General features: G+C 34.2%; 1 protein-coding gene across 3 annotated transcripts; it reads right to left on the bottom strand.

The window, feature by feature from the left end:
• Positions 1-468: 468 nt before the first annotated feature.
• LOC107610595 (putative terpene synthase 2) lies at positions 469-14,488 on the bottom strand. 3 transcript variants are annotated; one of them, XM_088497040.1, is made up of 7 exons: positions 13,707-14,488; positions 13,107-13,320; positions 12,000-12,378; positions 1,546-1,764; positions 1,257-1,398; positions 893-1,141; positions 469-768 (listed from the first exon to the last, which is right to left on the bottom strand). In XM_088497040.1, exons 1-7 carry the CDS (start codon positions 13,845-13,847, stop codon positions 469-471), a joined length of 1,644 nt encoding a protein of 547 aa, XP_088353166.1. In that variant the 5' UTR covers positions 13,848-14,488. The 3 variants fall into 3 exon arrangements, with proteins under 3 accessions (XP_088353166.1, XP_088353165.1, XP_088353167.1); XM_088497039.1 differs by having other exon boundaries at positions 12,000-12,380; positions 13,046-13,320; positions 13,710-14,488; XM_088497041.1 differs by having other exon boundaries at positions 12,000-12,380; positions 13,046-13,320; positions 13,707-13,936.
• Between the last annotated feature and the right edge of the window lie 1,480 nt (positions 14,489-15,968).

Genomic DNA, 15,968 nt, shown 5'->3' with positions numbered 1-15,968 from the left:
GGGGTAAAATCAAACGATACGCAGGCTCCAAATTTTGGCGCCAAAATTACCAACTCCTATTTTGTCACACTCTTTGCAGAATTTGCTAGTAATTACCGTCGAATTTAGTAATTCGATAGTAAATAGTTATTGGTGAAGATATTACCGTCGACTTAAATTCGACGATAATAAATTTATCGGTGAATTATTTCTGTAATTTTGCCAATAAATTCAATGGTATTCAGCTTATTTTTTAGTGAAAAATTATTAAAAAAATTATTTAATACATTTTATTCGAATTTCAGTGACATGAAGTCATGAACAATACAATATTATAATATATCTTTATTCAATATAAAAATAACAGATAATTATTATATAATTATTCAATATACAAGATTTAGGACGACTACTATATATATAGCCTCACGCCCTCACCCCTATTTCAAATACATCTTCAGCAGCATTTTGTGTATAATTTATAAAACTCTAGTAGATAGTGATGGGATCTAAAAGTAGCTCAGAAACACGTTCTTTCATAAACTCTCCGTTTGTGAATCTGTCTTGAAAATTTGCATATGTAAACTCAGATATACGTCCCAAATTAACAATACATTCAAGCACTGCCTTTGGAATATCATTATTTGGATTGAGGCACACTTCATTTATATCCTTCCAAAAATCTTTGATTTCCTTTTGAATGAGTTTGTTTGTCTCTTCTTGTGAAATTCCATATTGTTTCATGCAGCATTCAACTGCTGAAGCAACATGATCTCTTTCCCGCTCAAACTACAAATAAATTAACCAAATCCAAAATTATAGCTTGTAAAACAATTAATGATTTAGAAATTTTAATGATAAATTTGATAGAAAAAAGGATATGATATATTATTATTAGTGAGAAATAATTAACCTTATGTGAAGCCAGATCATCCTTGAGTCTGCCAACAAGTGATACAGCTTTTATGATTGTTGTTGGATCGCTAAAAATCCAATCAAAGACTTCTTTGGTTGCAAATTCACCAAGACCAACAAATGCTACTATGTGAAGTGGCAATGCAGAAGATATAGCTCCATTAACCTTGTATTCATCATATGTTGGAACATAATCCTCATTGCACCATTTTGCTTCCAACAAGTATGCTTCTGCCAAATTTAGAAACTGCAAGTATATACCACGATTATAATGATGATTAATTAACTAAAGTGGAGGTTATTACTAAAGCATTATTTTTTTTTCACTATGGATAGAAAATTAGCACTAGCTTTAAACCTACCGCTTGTTTAACATTTTTCAATACTAGGGTTGATTTTTTCGCATCTACTAGTGCTGATTCAATTTCATCCACAACTTCTGAAATTGCGTTAAAGACCACTTTGAAACATGTTGGAAGAGATTTGATCGGATTAATATTCCATCTGAAAATCAAAATAACATAAGAAAGTTAATAAGTTTTGTTGTCGTTTGAGGATTGCTAATATAAATTAGAATTTCAGCATATAAGAAATTTTTTTAAGTCATTTTTTTATTAAGTGAAGATAACTTTTTTTTCCTTTTTGGTTTACCTTTTGATTGCCTCTGTGAAGAGCTCAAGTTCTTCCACTGTGCCATAAGCATCATAAGTATCATCAAGAAGACACATACATGCAGTCATTTTGCCCACAATCCTTCTATGAGTGCTATGTTTAGGCTCTGAAGACATAGAAAATGGCCAAAGGTATGCCTCAACCACCCTTTCTCTAGCATAAGGAACTTTAGTTGCAAAATCTGATTTTTTCCACCACCTGTAATTAATAATATAATAATGATTCAATGTTAAGTCATAATGTTGGTTGATAGAAAATGGGTTCATGCTGATTTTTATTTTTTAATTATTATATTTCATCTATTTTTTACCTTTTATTTTGTCAATTCCATTGATTACCTTTTAAACCTTTTTTTTGTCATTACACTACTCACACCACTCACATGATGAGGTTTCTAAACCATATTATTCCAGTCTTAACTAAAATTGAAACTTGGTGTAGCTTTATAAAAGACAATCAACTCTGCTGTTTAATTAAGGCCATAGTTACTTTTCACCTATATATATATATTATTGGGTATAGACCATTTTTCACTTTTTATTTTTATTTTTTTGGTATTTTTTTCACCTTCTATATTTGCATGGTATCTCTAACATAAGTTTTCTAGTATTTTTGTTTTGGTTTTTTATTTTTTAGGCATTGGTCTAGCTAGCATTGCTATTTCTTTACACAGTTTTTGTTATCCCAAAATTTCAATCTATTTATATTATATAAAAATTATGCATGTTTATTATAGAATGAATTTAGGGCATATTATTATTCATAATCGGATCGTGTAAGCAATTTTACATAAATGGCAACTTTTATAATAATATAAAAAATAATGAATTTTTATATAAAATGATACTAAAATTTAATTGTGCTAATCAATTAAATTTAATACTTATTATTACTCAATTGAATTAAAAAATAACGATTAAATATAATTAATATTTATATTAAAATATAATAATAATATTCAGTTATAAATACTCAAAGTATATACCATTTGATCTACTTAAATGTAACACCCTACCACACTAAGCTTTACGCTTAAGTCGTAAAACAAAGGTGGTGAGGTATTACGACCTCTAAAATAAAATGAGTACATATAATAGCAGAAGAATTATAATATGCTAGGAGCCTTGAAGAAAAGGGGGAAATAAAAATCGCACAATAAAGGCGCTACGCTCAAGGAACGAGTTAACTTACGTGCTAAGAAAATCATAACTATCAAACATAAGATAACAGAAGTAGGAGTAGAATACCAAAGATACAAAATAACAAGCTCCTAACTCAGCCTGCGAAGTCAAGACTGGCCGGAGAATATTTACACATATATACCCAAAATCCAAAAGTACATATACGCAATCCTGCCTCTCCATAAACCTCTAAGAGGATCAAAAAGAATAAGTCATGCGGAGAGAAAGCTAAGTACATATATATACATCATAGCATAACAAAATATCCCAGTAACCACTCCGCTTCAAGAGTCCAGACGCCTAACGAGATGCCTCTCGACCTGCATCTGAAAAACAACAACATAGTATGGAATGAGAACCGGAGGTTCTCAGTATGGTAAAGGTGCCACACACATAATATATAAGGTCCTGGGAATGCCAGAGGCAATCCTAGAACATCGACACTCAGATTATAGAGCTTAAAGTATTAAACAGAAGCCATAAAAGGTGGTTTCCTAAAAATATTTAATCATAACTTAACTTAACCTTAAATCTAAGTCCTATACTGCCATTCCTCCATACCTCCAACTCCATCATGTATTTTCACAGACAAATAGACAGATAAATGCAAACACAAGAAGGTTACAACTACTGCAGGTAACAAATACACATTTAGCATGGCAAATACAGATAGGCACACCCAATTAGAGCACAAGCAAGTAATTCAAGTAATATGCATATGATGCATGCCTGTCCTATGGCTGATGAGGCTCATCTGTCGGTTATCCAGCCAACCCGACAAGTCTGAATTGTCCTTAGACTGTCCCCCGACGTGCATCCCCAAGAGTCTATGCATAGATTTTTCTCAAATAATCAATATTGCTCAATGGGGGTAACATTCCCGGGAATTTATATAGTGCCCGGTCACACTTACGTCGTAGGGTCAACAGAGTATCGAGTTTTCAACCTGGTACACGTGGTGGCAAGCCACGGCACTTAATCCAGGGAATCTCGTATCTCAGATTATTCAAATTCATAAGCCATATAAATAATTCAATTAAAATTCATCAACATCCACATCATTCTCAATCGCATCTCATTCATCATTATACGTCAATCATATTCAATCATTATCCTTCATTATCACATCTCTCATTCCGTCCATCAATAGTTCTAATTCAAAACATAATTCATTCTTTTCCAAATGAATCAAACTTAAAACATGCTCATTTTCTTAATCACTCAAAATCAAACCATATAACCTTTGAATCTTAAATCTTTATAAATAATCATATAAACTAAATCTCTAATTTTTATAGAATTTCGGCAGCATCTCCTCTAAAACTCGGACTTTGCCACCCTTTTCGGGTCCAAACCTGCTTTCTTTTCAATTCAACATACCCTTCCTCATCATCATAACAACCACCACGATAAATCTACCTCAGATAAACAATTAAACTCATACTATATTCAAATCCAACAACCCAAAATTCAACTAAGGATCATAGTTCACAATTCCTGAGCTTTTAACACAAAATACCTCAAATCAATAATTCACCAAATCATTAGTTAATCAACAATAACATTCAACCATAATTCCCTCCAAATTAACATAACAACATTCACCATCCAAAATTAAAAACTAATTATCCAATAAACTTCAACCAATTATATTCATCGACAAATTACTAAATATTAAACATACACCTGCATTCCAACTTATCCTATGGTCATCTAGCCTAAGTTTTCACAGAACATTATATATTAAATGCAAGAAACCTAAACCATACCTTGGCCGATTTCCACGTAACGACCAAAGCTATTTATTCAAAACCAAGACAGCCCCTCAAAACTCAACTAATCCGCTTTCTCCAAGTTCCAGTATTCACAATTTTAAGCTCCAATTATTTATTCACAACCTAATACACATTCATAACACATATATATCCAATTTAATACTCAAAGCTCAAATTCAATGAAAATAAAATAGAATTATCGTATCCTCACCTTACCCAAGCTTCACATAAGCAAGAGTGAACGTTTTTCTCAAGCTAATTGGATCCTAAAACATCAAAAATCAAAGAAATTCAATACCCCTTCTCAAAACTCGAAAATTGGGGGAAAAGAGTGGCTGAGGATATTTAAGGGCTTACCTATAAAATTGTTCCGGTAGAAATGTAAAGCTCGACGCGGTGGACGCGTGGTCGCAAACGGTGCGGCGATCGGAGCTCGGATCGGGAAGTTACGGCGCCTTGAACTTGGAACGAGGGTTCGGACCCCTTTTTCTTCTCCTCCCTGGACGCAAGCTTTCAGCGTCACGTTGCTGAAATGAGGGAGATGCAATGCGTGGGTTCATTTAATAGGTCGGTTCGGTTGGACCGATGGTCCGATTTGGATCCGGTTCAACCGGTTCGGTCCATTCGGTCCAATCTTGGACCGATTTTCTCAAAATTAGTGTCAAAATTTTCGTTTCGATGAGCTCTATCCTAATTTGATATAATATTCACATTTCTAATCCTCCTTATTAAAAACTAATTTATTGACTAATTATTTACTAATTTAACCGGGGTTTACATCCTACCCACCTAATAAAGAATTTTGCCCTCAAAATTCAGATGTAGTCAGTAGTTATCTGAAAAGAGATGTGGGTAATCCTTTCGTATATCTGATTCGAGTTCCCTGGTATGTTCCTCGATACAAGCTCGACTCCAAACTACTTTTACTAATGATACTTCCCTTCCTCGTAATCGTTTAACACTGGTGTCATCAATCCTCATCGGAATTACTGGAAGTGTTAGATCTTCTCTCACTCGGATTGGTTCTGGTTCTAGAACATGACTTGCGTCAGGAGTATAGTTCCGAAGCTGTGACACATGGAACACATCGTGCAAATTCGAAAGATATGGCGGTAAGGCAATTCTATAAGCCACTGGTCCAATTCTCTTCAGAATCTCAAACGGTCCAATATAACGGGGATTCAGTTTCTTGGTCTTAATAGCTCTTCCCACGCCAGTGGTTGGTGTAACTTTCAGAAAGACATGTTCTCCTTCTTTGAATTCCAAAGGCTTTCGCCTCTGATCAGCATAGCTCTTCTGGCGGCTTTGGGCTATAAGCATTCGACTACGAATCTTCTTTATCTGCCCAGTCGTTTCAGCTATCATTTCAGGCCCTAATAAACTCCTTTCTCCAGTTTCATACCAACATAGTGGAGACTGACATTTTCTGCCATACAGAGCCTCATATGGAGCCATTCCGATGCTCGCATGATAGCTATTATTATAAGCAAATTCTATTAATGGCATATACCGATCCCAGCTCGCCGACTGGTCCAATACACAAGCTCTTAGCATATCTTCCAAGGTCTGAATAGTTCTCTCTGATTGACCATTTGTCTGAGGGTGATACGCAGTACTCAAGCTTAACTGAGTCCCAAATGCACGTTGAAAAGCTCCCCAGAATTTTGATGTAAAGCGAGGATCTTTGTCAGATTTGATAGTAGAAGGCACACCATGCAATTTGACAATCTCTTTGATATACATTCGAGCCAATTCCTCCATTGTGGAATCTCCAAAGGCTGAAGGGTCCCTGATGGTCTCTGATGCTCAATCTTAACCTTCTGACATGTTAAACATTTAGATACATGCAATGCCACATCATTCTTTAATATCTGGCACAACAATCTGGTTCTTGAACTTCCACAAACCTTCCTGTCCTTCTAACACTCTCCACTGTTTCTCCTGTTTGACTGCTGGTAATACCTTACGTAACGCTTCACTGTCTCGATGAGCCTTCAGAAGTTCTGATTTAAAATCACTTGAGATCTGCAATTGACTCAAACACAGAATTCCAGATTCTTCTCTAACTCCCAAATTCAAACCTTGAAATGCCCTTAGTAATTCTTCTTCCCGTAGCATCATCCAAGTTGCATATAAAGACTTTCGACTCAAAGCCTCTGCCACAACGTTCGCTTTTCCTAGATGATAATTCAATTCAAAATCATAATCTTTCAGAAGCTCCATCCACCTCCTCTGCCACATATTCAACTCTTTCTGCTCAAAAAGATTCTTCAAACTCTTATGGTCTGAGAAAACATGAAACTTAACGCCATAGAGGTAGTGCCTCCAGATCTTTAAAGCAAACACAACAGCAGCAAGTTTTAAATCATGTGTCGAATAGTTCATCTCATACAGCCTTAATTGCCGTGAGGCGTATGCTACAACATTCTGGTGCTGCATCAAAACGCACCCCAAGCCCTTCAGCGATGCATCACAGTACACTTCAAACGGCTCACTTGGTTCAGACAATACTAACACGAGTGCAGTAGTCAATCTGTGCTTTAATGCTTAAAAACTCTCTTCACACTCTGGGTCCAAATAAAAAGCGTATCCTTCCTAGTCAACTTAGTTAAAGGTAAGGCGAGCTATGAAAGTCCCTTAATGAATCTTCGATACTATCCCGCCAAACTTAGGAAACTTCTAATCTCTATTACTGAAGTTAATCACTCCCATTTCATCACTACTTCTACCTTAGCAGGATCCATGGCTATTCCCTGCTTACTCACCACGTGACCGAAAAACTTTACCTCACTCTTCCAAAACTCGCATTTAGATAACTTAGTGTATAACTTCCTATTTCTCAAAATTTGTAATACAGTTCGTAAGTGATTAACATGCTCCTCTTCAGTCTTAGAATAAACAAGAATATCATCAATGAAGACAATATCAGACTTGTCCAAATACAGCCGAAAAATCCTGTTCATATAATCCATAAATACTGTCGGGGCATTAGTTAACCCGAAAGACATCATTGTATACTCATAATGACCGTAACGTGTCCTGAAAGCAGTGTTCGGAATATCCTCGTCTCTAACCCTTATCTAATGATACCCTGATCGCAGGTCAATCTTAGAAAACACACCGGCACCCTGTAACTGATCCATTAGATCATCGATTCTAGGCAACGGATATTTATTCTTCACAGTGATCTTATTCAATTGCCGATAATCGACACACAGCCGCATACTCCCATCCTTCTTCTTTACCAGTAATACTGGCGCTCCCCACGGAGAAACACTTGGTCGGATAAAATGCTTACCCAACAGATCTTCCAGCTGAGCCTTCAGTTCAGCCATTTCTAAAGGCGACATCCTATAAGGAGTAATTGAAATTGGACCGGATCCAGGTACCAACTCAATTGCAAATTCAACCTCTCGGTTAGGGGGAAATTCATTAATATAATCCGGAAACACATCTGGAAATTCACATACAACCGAAATCTGCTCTAAACTCTGATCATCACCTGATATTCTCGCAGTTAATAACATAATACCCTGACATTCAGTTCCAGAACAGTTTACTATCATAAAATTCAAATAGTAACTATTCACCACAACCGGCGCTTCTGACCTTTCTAACATAAACTGTACTGACTTCTCAGAATAATCAAGCAAAACATGGCTCTTAAATAACCAATCTCCCGACTATCATAGCGTCATCTGCCTGCAGGATACATCGTGTCCCCTGTCACCAATACTGAGCCTCACCTTGCAGTTGATAAGTTCCAAATTCAACCAATTACTTCTCAGGAACCTGTTGGGCCTGCAACGTCCGTTCCATAGCTTGAATCCAATTATCTGCGTTAGTGGGATTTGAGGTTCCCCTGAAGATCGGAGGATGAACTTTCAGAAATATAGCAAGTGTCATAGGACCGCCCTCATCATTATTGTTCCCGTGATTATCCTGGTTTATCTTATTACCCAGTGCCTCGGCTGTTGTCTACATAGCTGCAGCCATATTTCCTAGAGTAGCCATAAAGTCTACTGGATCATTCCCTACCGGGCTAGGAGTAACGATGCGTATTCTACCTCTACCTCGCCCGCGACCGCGTCTGCGAGTCGACATCTGGTCCTTATACACATCAAACAAGTGATATTAAGTTGATCAGTCTCAATATCGCAGGTCTAATGCTTTTAAGTTCCAAATGCATGCTCACAAACGTTTATGCCATATATATCAATCAGATATCCTAATAGCACATAAACACATATACAGAGAATGCACAGAAGTACAATCAGTCCGTCTTTCAGGCTCTATAGGAACGAACTGCTCTGATACCATATTGTAACACCCTACCACACTAAGCTTTACGCTTAAGTCGTAAAACAAAGGTGGTGAGGTATTACGACCTCTAAAATAAAATGAGTACATATAATAGCAGAAGAATTATAATATGCTAGGAGCCTTGAAGAAAAGGGGGAAATAAAAATCGCACAATAAAGGCGCTACGCTCAAGGAACGAGTTAACTTACGTGCTAAGAAAATCATAACTATCAAACATAAGATAACAGAAGTAGGAGTAGAATACCAAAGATACAAAATAACAAGCTCCTAACTCAGCCTGCGAAGTCAAGACTGGCCGGAGAATATTTACACATATATACCCAAAATCCAAAAGTACATATACGCAATCCTGCCTCTCCATAAACCTCTAAGAGGATCAAAAAGAATAAGTCATGCGGAGAGAAAGCTAAGTACATATATATACATCATAGCATAACAAAATATCCCAGTAACCACTCCGCTTCAAGAGTCCAGACGCCTAACGAGATGCCTCTCGACCTGCATCTGAAAAACAACAACATAGTATGGAATGAGAACCGGAGGTTCTCAGTATGGTAAAGGTGCCACACACATAATATATAAGGTCCTGGGAATGCCAGAGGCAATCCTAGAACATCGACACTCAGATTATAGAGCTTAAAGTATTAAACAGAAGCCATAAAAGGTGGTTTCCTAAAAATATTTAATCATAACTTAACTTAACCTTAAATCTAAGTCCTATACTGCCATTCCTCCATACCTCCAACTCCATCATGTATTTTCACAGACAAATAGACAGATAAATGCAAACACAAGAAGGTTACAACTACTGCAGGTAACAAATACACATTTAGCATGGCAAATACAGATAGGCACACCCAATTAGAGCACAAGCAAGTAATTCAAGTAATATGCATATGATGCATGCCTGTCCTATGGCTGATGAGGCTCATCTGTCGGTTATCCAGCCAACCCGACAAGTCTGAATTGTCCTTAGACTGTCCCCCGACGTGCATCCCCAAGAGTCTATGCATAGATTTTTCTCAAATAATCAATATTGCTCAATGGGGGTAACATTCCCGGGAATTTATATAGTGCCCGGTCACACTTACGTCGTAGGGTCAACAGAGTATCGAGTTTTCAACCTGGTACACGTGGTGGCAAGCCACGGCACTTAATCCAGGGAATCTCGTATCTCAGATTATTCAAATTCATAAGCCATATAAATAATTCAATTAAAATTCATCAACATCCACATCATTCTCAATCGCATCTCATTCATCATTATACGTCAATCATATTCAATCATTATCCTTCATTATCACATCTCTCATTCCGTCCATCAATAGTTCTAATTCAAAACATAATTCATTCTTTTCCAAATGAATCAAACTTAAAACATGCTCATTTTCTTAATCACTCAAAATCAAACCATATAACCTTTGAATCTTAAATCTTTATAAATAATCATATAAACTAAATCTCTAATTTTTATAGAATTTCGGCAGCATCTCCTCTAAAACTCGGACTTTGCCACCCTTTTCGGGTCCAAACCTGCTTTCTTTTCAATTCAACATACCCTTCCTCATCATCATAACAACCACCACGATAAATCTACCTCAGATAAACAATTAAACTCATACTATATTCAAATCCAACAACCCAAAATTCAACTAAGGATCATAGTTCACAATTCCTGAGCTTTTAACACAAAATACCTCAAATCAATAATTCACCAAATCATTAGTTAATCAACAATAACATTCAACCATAATTCCCTCCAAATTAACATAACAACATTCACCATCCAAAATTAAAAACTAATTATCCAATAAACTTCAACCAATTATATTCATCGACAAATTACTAAATATTAAACATACACCTGCATTCCAACTTATCCTATGGTCATCTAGCCTAAGTTTTCACAGAACATTATATATTAAATGCAAGAAACCTAAACCATACCTTGGCCGATTTCCACGTAACGACCAAAGCTATTTATTCAAAACCAAGACAGCCCCTCAAAACTCAACTAATCCGCTTTCTCCAAGTTCCAGTATTCACAATTTCAAGCTCCAATTATTTATTCACAACCTAATACACATTCATAACACATATATATCCAATTTAATACTCAAAGCTCAAATTCAATGAAAATAAAATAGAATTATCGTATCCTCACCTTACCCAAGCTTTACATAAGCAAGAGTGAACGTTTTTCTCAAGCTAATTGGATCCTAAAACATCAAAAATCAAAGAAATTCAATACCCCTTCTCAAAACTCGAAAATTGGGGGAAAAGAGTGGCTGAGGATATTTAAGGGCTTACCTATAAAATTGTTCCGGTAGAAATGTAAAGCTCGACGCGGTGGACGCGTGGTCGCAAACGGTGCGGCGATCGGAGCTCGGATCGGGAAGTTACGGCGCCTTGAACTTGGAACGAGGGTTCGGACCCCTTTTTCTTCTCCTCCCTGGACGCAAGCTTTCAGCGTCACGTTGCTGAAATGAGGGAGATGCAATGCGTGGGTTCATTTAATAGGTCGGTTCGGTTGGACCGATGGTCCGATTTGGATCCGGTTCAACCGGTTCGGTCCATTCTTGGACCGATTTTCTCAAAATTAGTGTCAAAATTTTCGTTTTGATGAGCTCTATCCTAATTTGATATAATATTCACATTTCTAATCCTCCTTATTAAAAACTAATTTATTGACTAATTATTTACTAATTTAACCGGGGTTTACATTAAACATATTTAGTACATGTTTATTAGTAACATTCTTGCTATTATGATTCCATCTCATATATATATTCTCTTAAATGAATTATCTAAAATATTTTTAGTCATGTTTAACGTTAGCATAATAACATCTATTTATGTATACATTTTAAGATATCATGATTAATAAAATTTATTTATAATTTTATGTTATAGTTTTTGTATTTTTATTCTCAATTTTTTTTTATTTTTTTTTAATTATCTCTATATACAAACAACTAAAGAAAATTTTAAAATTACGCCATAAAGCACCATTTTCTAAAAAAGTATTAGTAAACAAATAGATAACAAATGTAGGAGTATTTATCATAACCAAAAAAAAGAGAGAAAGATAAAAAATACTACTACTTGGTTATATACTCATATGTAAAGTTAAGTCACTTAATTAAATACGTACCTGGTAATATTTCCAAGTTCTTTTTGATGCATTTTCTGTAAAACATTAAAATCTAATTTTGCAAAAGTTAAAAGAACTTTGTTGTGAGAAGGATCCTCTTCATAGAAAGACATATAACATCTTGCCTCTATTCTTGCAACTCCCTTGTGAAAAGGTAGCATTAAACTCTGATCAATTTGCTTAGCAAGATATGTGCTCAACTTATTATTGGTGATCATGGACTTGAGGTTAGTGTATGTAAAATCACGTGCTTCATCTAATAAATCTTCTCCATGAACACTTAATTGTGCTGCTTCATATAAGTTCCATAATCCCTGAACATCTTCGGTAATGGTCTCATTGAACTTTCCTTTATTGTTCTTGAATTTGTTGAATATATCTATGTAAATTAATCACAAACATTATTATATATCTGTGTAACATAGGTAGTGTATAATATAAATAGAAGCTAGTAGTATTATGATATCACTTTTTTCAAAAAAATTAAATTAATAAAAAATATATAAATGATCATATTTTTAATATATTTTCGTTATTTTTTTTAATTTACATAAATTTTTAGATACATATTTTTTTTTACTTGACTTATGCTAAAAAAAATTTTTACTCAATAGGAGATTGAAGTCTAAATCTTTAAGTTATAGAAGTTACACTACTAAAAAAATTATTTTTATTGGTCGTTTATTTCGTTTTTAACGACAATAAAAATAATCGCTAATATATTTACTAACAATTAGATATTAGTCGTCTTAAGTTTAATCCTTAAAAGGTTTTAGTGGTAAATATATAATTACTGGCGAAGAGTTTTAATTTGATGACCGAAAAAGGTATATAATTATTATTATAAAATATAATAATAACAGAAAATATATAATTAATGCAAAAACATAATTAAATAAGACATATAGTAACTATTATATTATTGTCACTAAAAATAATTTTTATTTTCGTAATCCTGACATGATACACTACTTCTATAAAAAAAATTATAAAAAAAACACATAAATAATTATATTTCTAATAAATAAATATATAAATATATAGCTGATAAAATGTGATATCCTTTTTGTCTAAGCAAACGAAAGAGTAATCCAAAGTGTAAGTCACCTTCTTCTATGTTGAGTGTATTGTTGATGAAAATATTTTGAATTTGTTCTAATGCTTCATTAATCTCACGTTCAAAATGATAAGATATACTCAATCGTTGCATTGAGTCGATAATATTTAATTTTTGTGAGATATTGGTTGAAGATAGAAAAATCTTCTTCACTTCCTCTTTACATATTTCAATTTGTTGCGTCATGTTTTCATTCGCTGCATCCTGCAATAGTTTACATGAATCAAAATGTCCATGTGGATCAAATATAACTCAAATTTTTACTTAAAATGATGGTTAATTAGGATACTTTTTATATTGCTTTTATCCTCCAACAAAAAATATTGACGCAACTAAACATGTGGAACACATGCATTTTCAAAACACATCAAACTAAACAATATAATTATATATATATATATATATATATAATAAAATTATCGTTCATAGAAGTTAATACATACAGTTTTAGCCCGATTAAATGTTTCCTGAGTGTAAAAGTTAAAAAAAAAAAAAAAGAAAAAAAACCTGCGAGAAGGTATGTATAGCTACTTATATTTATCTCATCATACATGTATGTATATGTGCATATACAAAATTAAATAACATACGACGGATTCAGAATCAGCATATTTGAGGAAAGTATCGTGCCAAATGCTAGGAGGAAAATTTGCAGTGTGTCGCTTTGAGTTAGAAGGGGCATGTTGAGTGGAAGTCATCGCTGGAACCGAAGCTGATGAAAAAATAGACATGGTGGTGCTTTTGATATGTATGGCATGCACTTGATAATGGACGATTTTAATTGGATGATGTATGTGGTGAATATAAGGATAACAAATGAGCGCCGGTGTAATTTTTAAATCTTTTTCCTTTTTCTATTGACAGGGTCCAGGTAAAAAATGACCCGACCCGAACCGGATAACACTCCAACCCAACAGGATCCTACTCTAGACGCCCTATGTGTTCTTCGAAGGTCAGAGAAGACGATTCAGGTGTCATCGCCGCCCCTCGGTGCCTTCGATCAACATCTCCGTCGCTGCTCCGTCCAGTCCTTCTCCGTCCTCCATCGCGTTTTCCAGGATCATCTCCTCCGTGATGGTGCCCGCAACGGTGATGTTGTCGGCGACCATTTTCTTCCACAGTCACAGTATTCTTTGTTGTTGCTCCATTAATGGCTTTTTCAGTTTTTTGTGGATCCTATTGGCATTGCATTTCCCCTTTTACCATCGCAGTAAACTTCCCACACTTACGGCGTTTCACATTCTAATTACACATTACTGCATAACAGCCATCTATCCTCACTTAATCCGCTCGCCACGCGTCATCCCGTCAATGGCAAATCAACCCCTTAGTCACGCTTAGGCATCCATTGTTGGGCTACCACAGAGAGTATGATTCATGTAACGAGAGATGAGTTAATTGATGAGAATGGTGATGAGGTTGGCATGTAGGAATTGTATTTCTGGTTTCGAGTTAGAGAGCCGAGGTTAAAATTAAGGTGAATTTTCTGGTGTAAAAAAGGTTGTTGTTTCTACACGTTGTAGAAAGCTGCTGGCAATGTGAGATGAGGACAAGTGAGATGAGGACAAGTATCTATTAAAAGACAAATTTTGTACTGTGTTGCAAGTTGGGCAAAAAATATGTCCTATGAAATTTTCGTTGAGTGATAATATGATTAATTAAGGATTTTTTTGTAAGGGGCTTTGATGTGGGTTTAGAAAAAAATGTGTGTTTATAGTAGATTTATTGTTTAATGTTAATATTATTTTGGGCCATATATTATTCACTCTAAATGAATTTTAATGGGAATGCCTAACATGGACTTGTTTTATGTCCAAAAAAATATTATATATGTTGTTATGATATTCTATTGGTCTCTATAGTTTTGCGAAATTTTCAATTAGGTTCCTATACTTTTTTTTTCCTTTTAATTGAATTTTTGCACCAATTTTTTTTTTAATTGGGTCTCTACACTTTTTTTTCTTTTTATTTAAGTTCCTATACTAATTTTTTTTTTAGTTGGGTCCCTATAAAATTAAGCCAATTACTGCTAAAAGGGACTTAATTGAAAAAAAATTAGTGCAGGGACCCAATTAAAAACAATATATATATAGAAACCTAATTGAAAATTTCACGAAACTATAGGAACCAATAGAGTAATTAAACCTTATGATAATTATATTTGTAGTTAATTAATAATTTATATTTATAGTTAATTAATAATTTATATTATGTATATCTTTCTTCCCTTCATAATAAATAATTATATTTGTAGTTAACTAATAATTTATATTAATAAATTATATTAAATGGTTATCAAATATTATGTATATTGTTATGCTAAATTAAATTATAATTAGTTAAATTTGTTGACGTAAAAAAATAAATTTAATTTTTACACATTTAAAAATAACTTTTGGTTAGGTTATTTATTTTTATCTATAAAATTTAAAAATGCTAATCACATTATAAAATTAGTCGTTACAAATTTAAAAATGCTAACTATATTATAACTTTTTTAATATTAATAATTTTTAATAGTAAATTATTTTTGAATTCATAAATTTGACTAATATTGTTGTAAAAGAAATAGTAACTAAAATAATCTTAATTATTTTAAGTACTTAATGTAGTGGCATCATAATAGGGACTAAAGTTAGTTTTTCCTAATGGAGAAGAGAGAGATACTTTGAGTTTCTATTTACTATTCATGACGCAAAAACTTATGTGAAGTTACTTTTTATGACAGGTGGGTCATAATTAGGAACTGAGATGAGTTCTCTACTAGAGATTCTCTCTCTCTCTCTCTCTCTCTCTCTCTCTCTCTTTCTCTCTCTCTCTCCATATATATAACTCCCTCTTGTTGCTACTGG

The sequence above is a fragment of the Arachis ipaensis genome, chromosome B8 (genome assembly GCF_059453495.1).
Source record: "Arachis ipaensis isolate K30076 ecotype BB chromosome B8, ASM5945349v1, whole genome shotgun sequence".
NCBI lineage: Eukaryota > Viridiplantae > Streptophyta > Magnoliopsida > Fabales > Fabaceae > Arachis > Arachis ipaensis.
The sequence above is the reverse complement of the archived record's forward strand: the minus strand, read 5'-3'. Positions and strand labels throughout refer to the sequence as shown.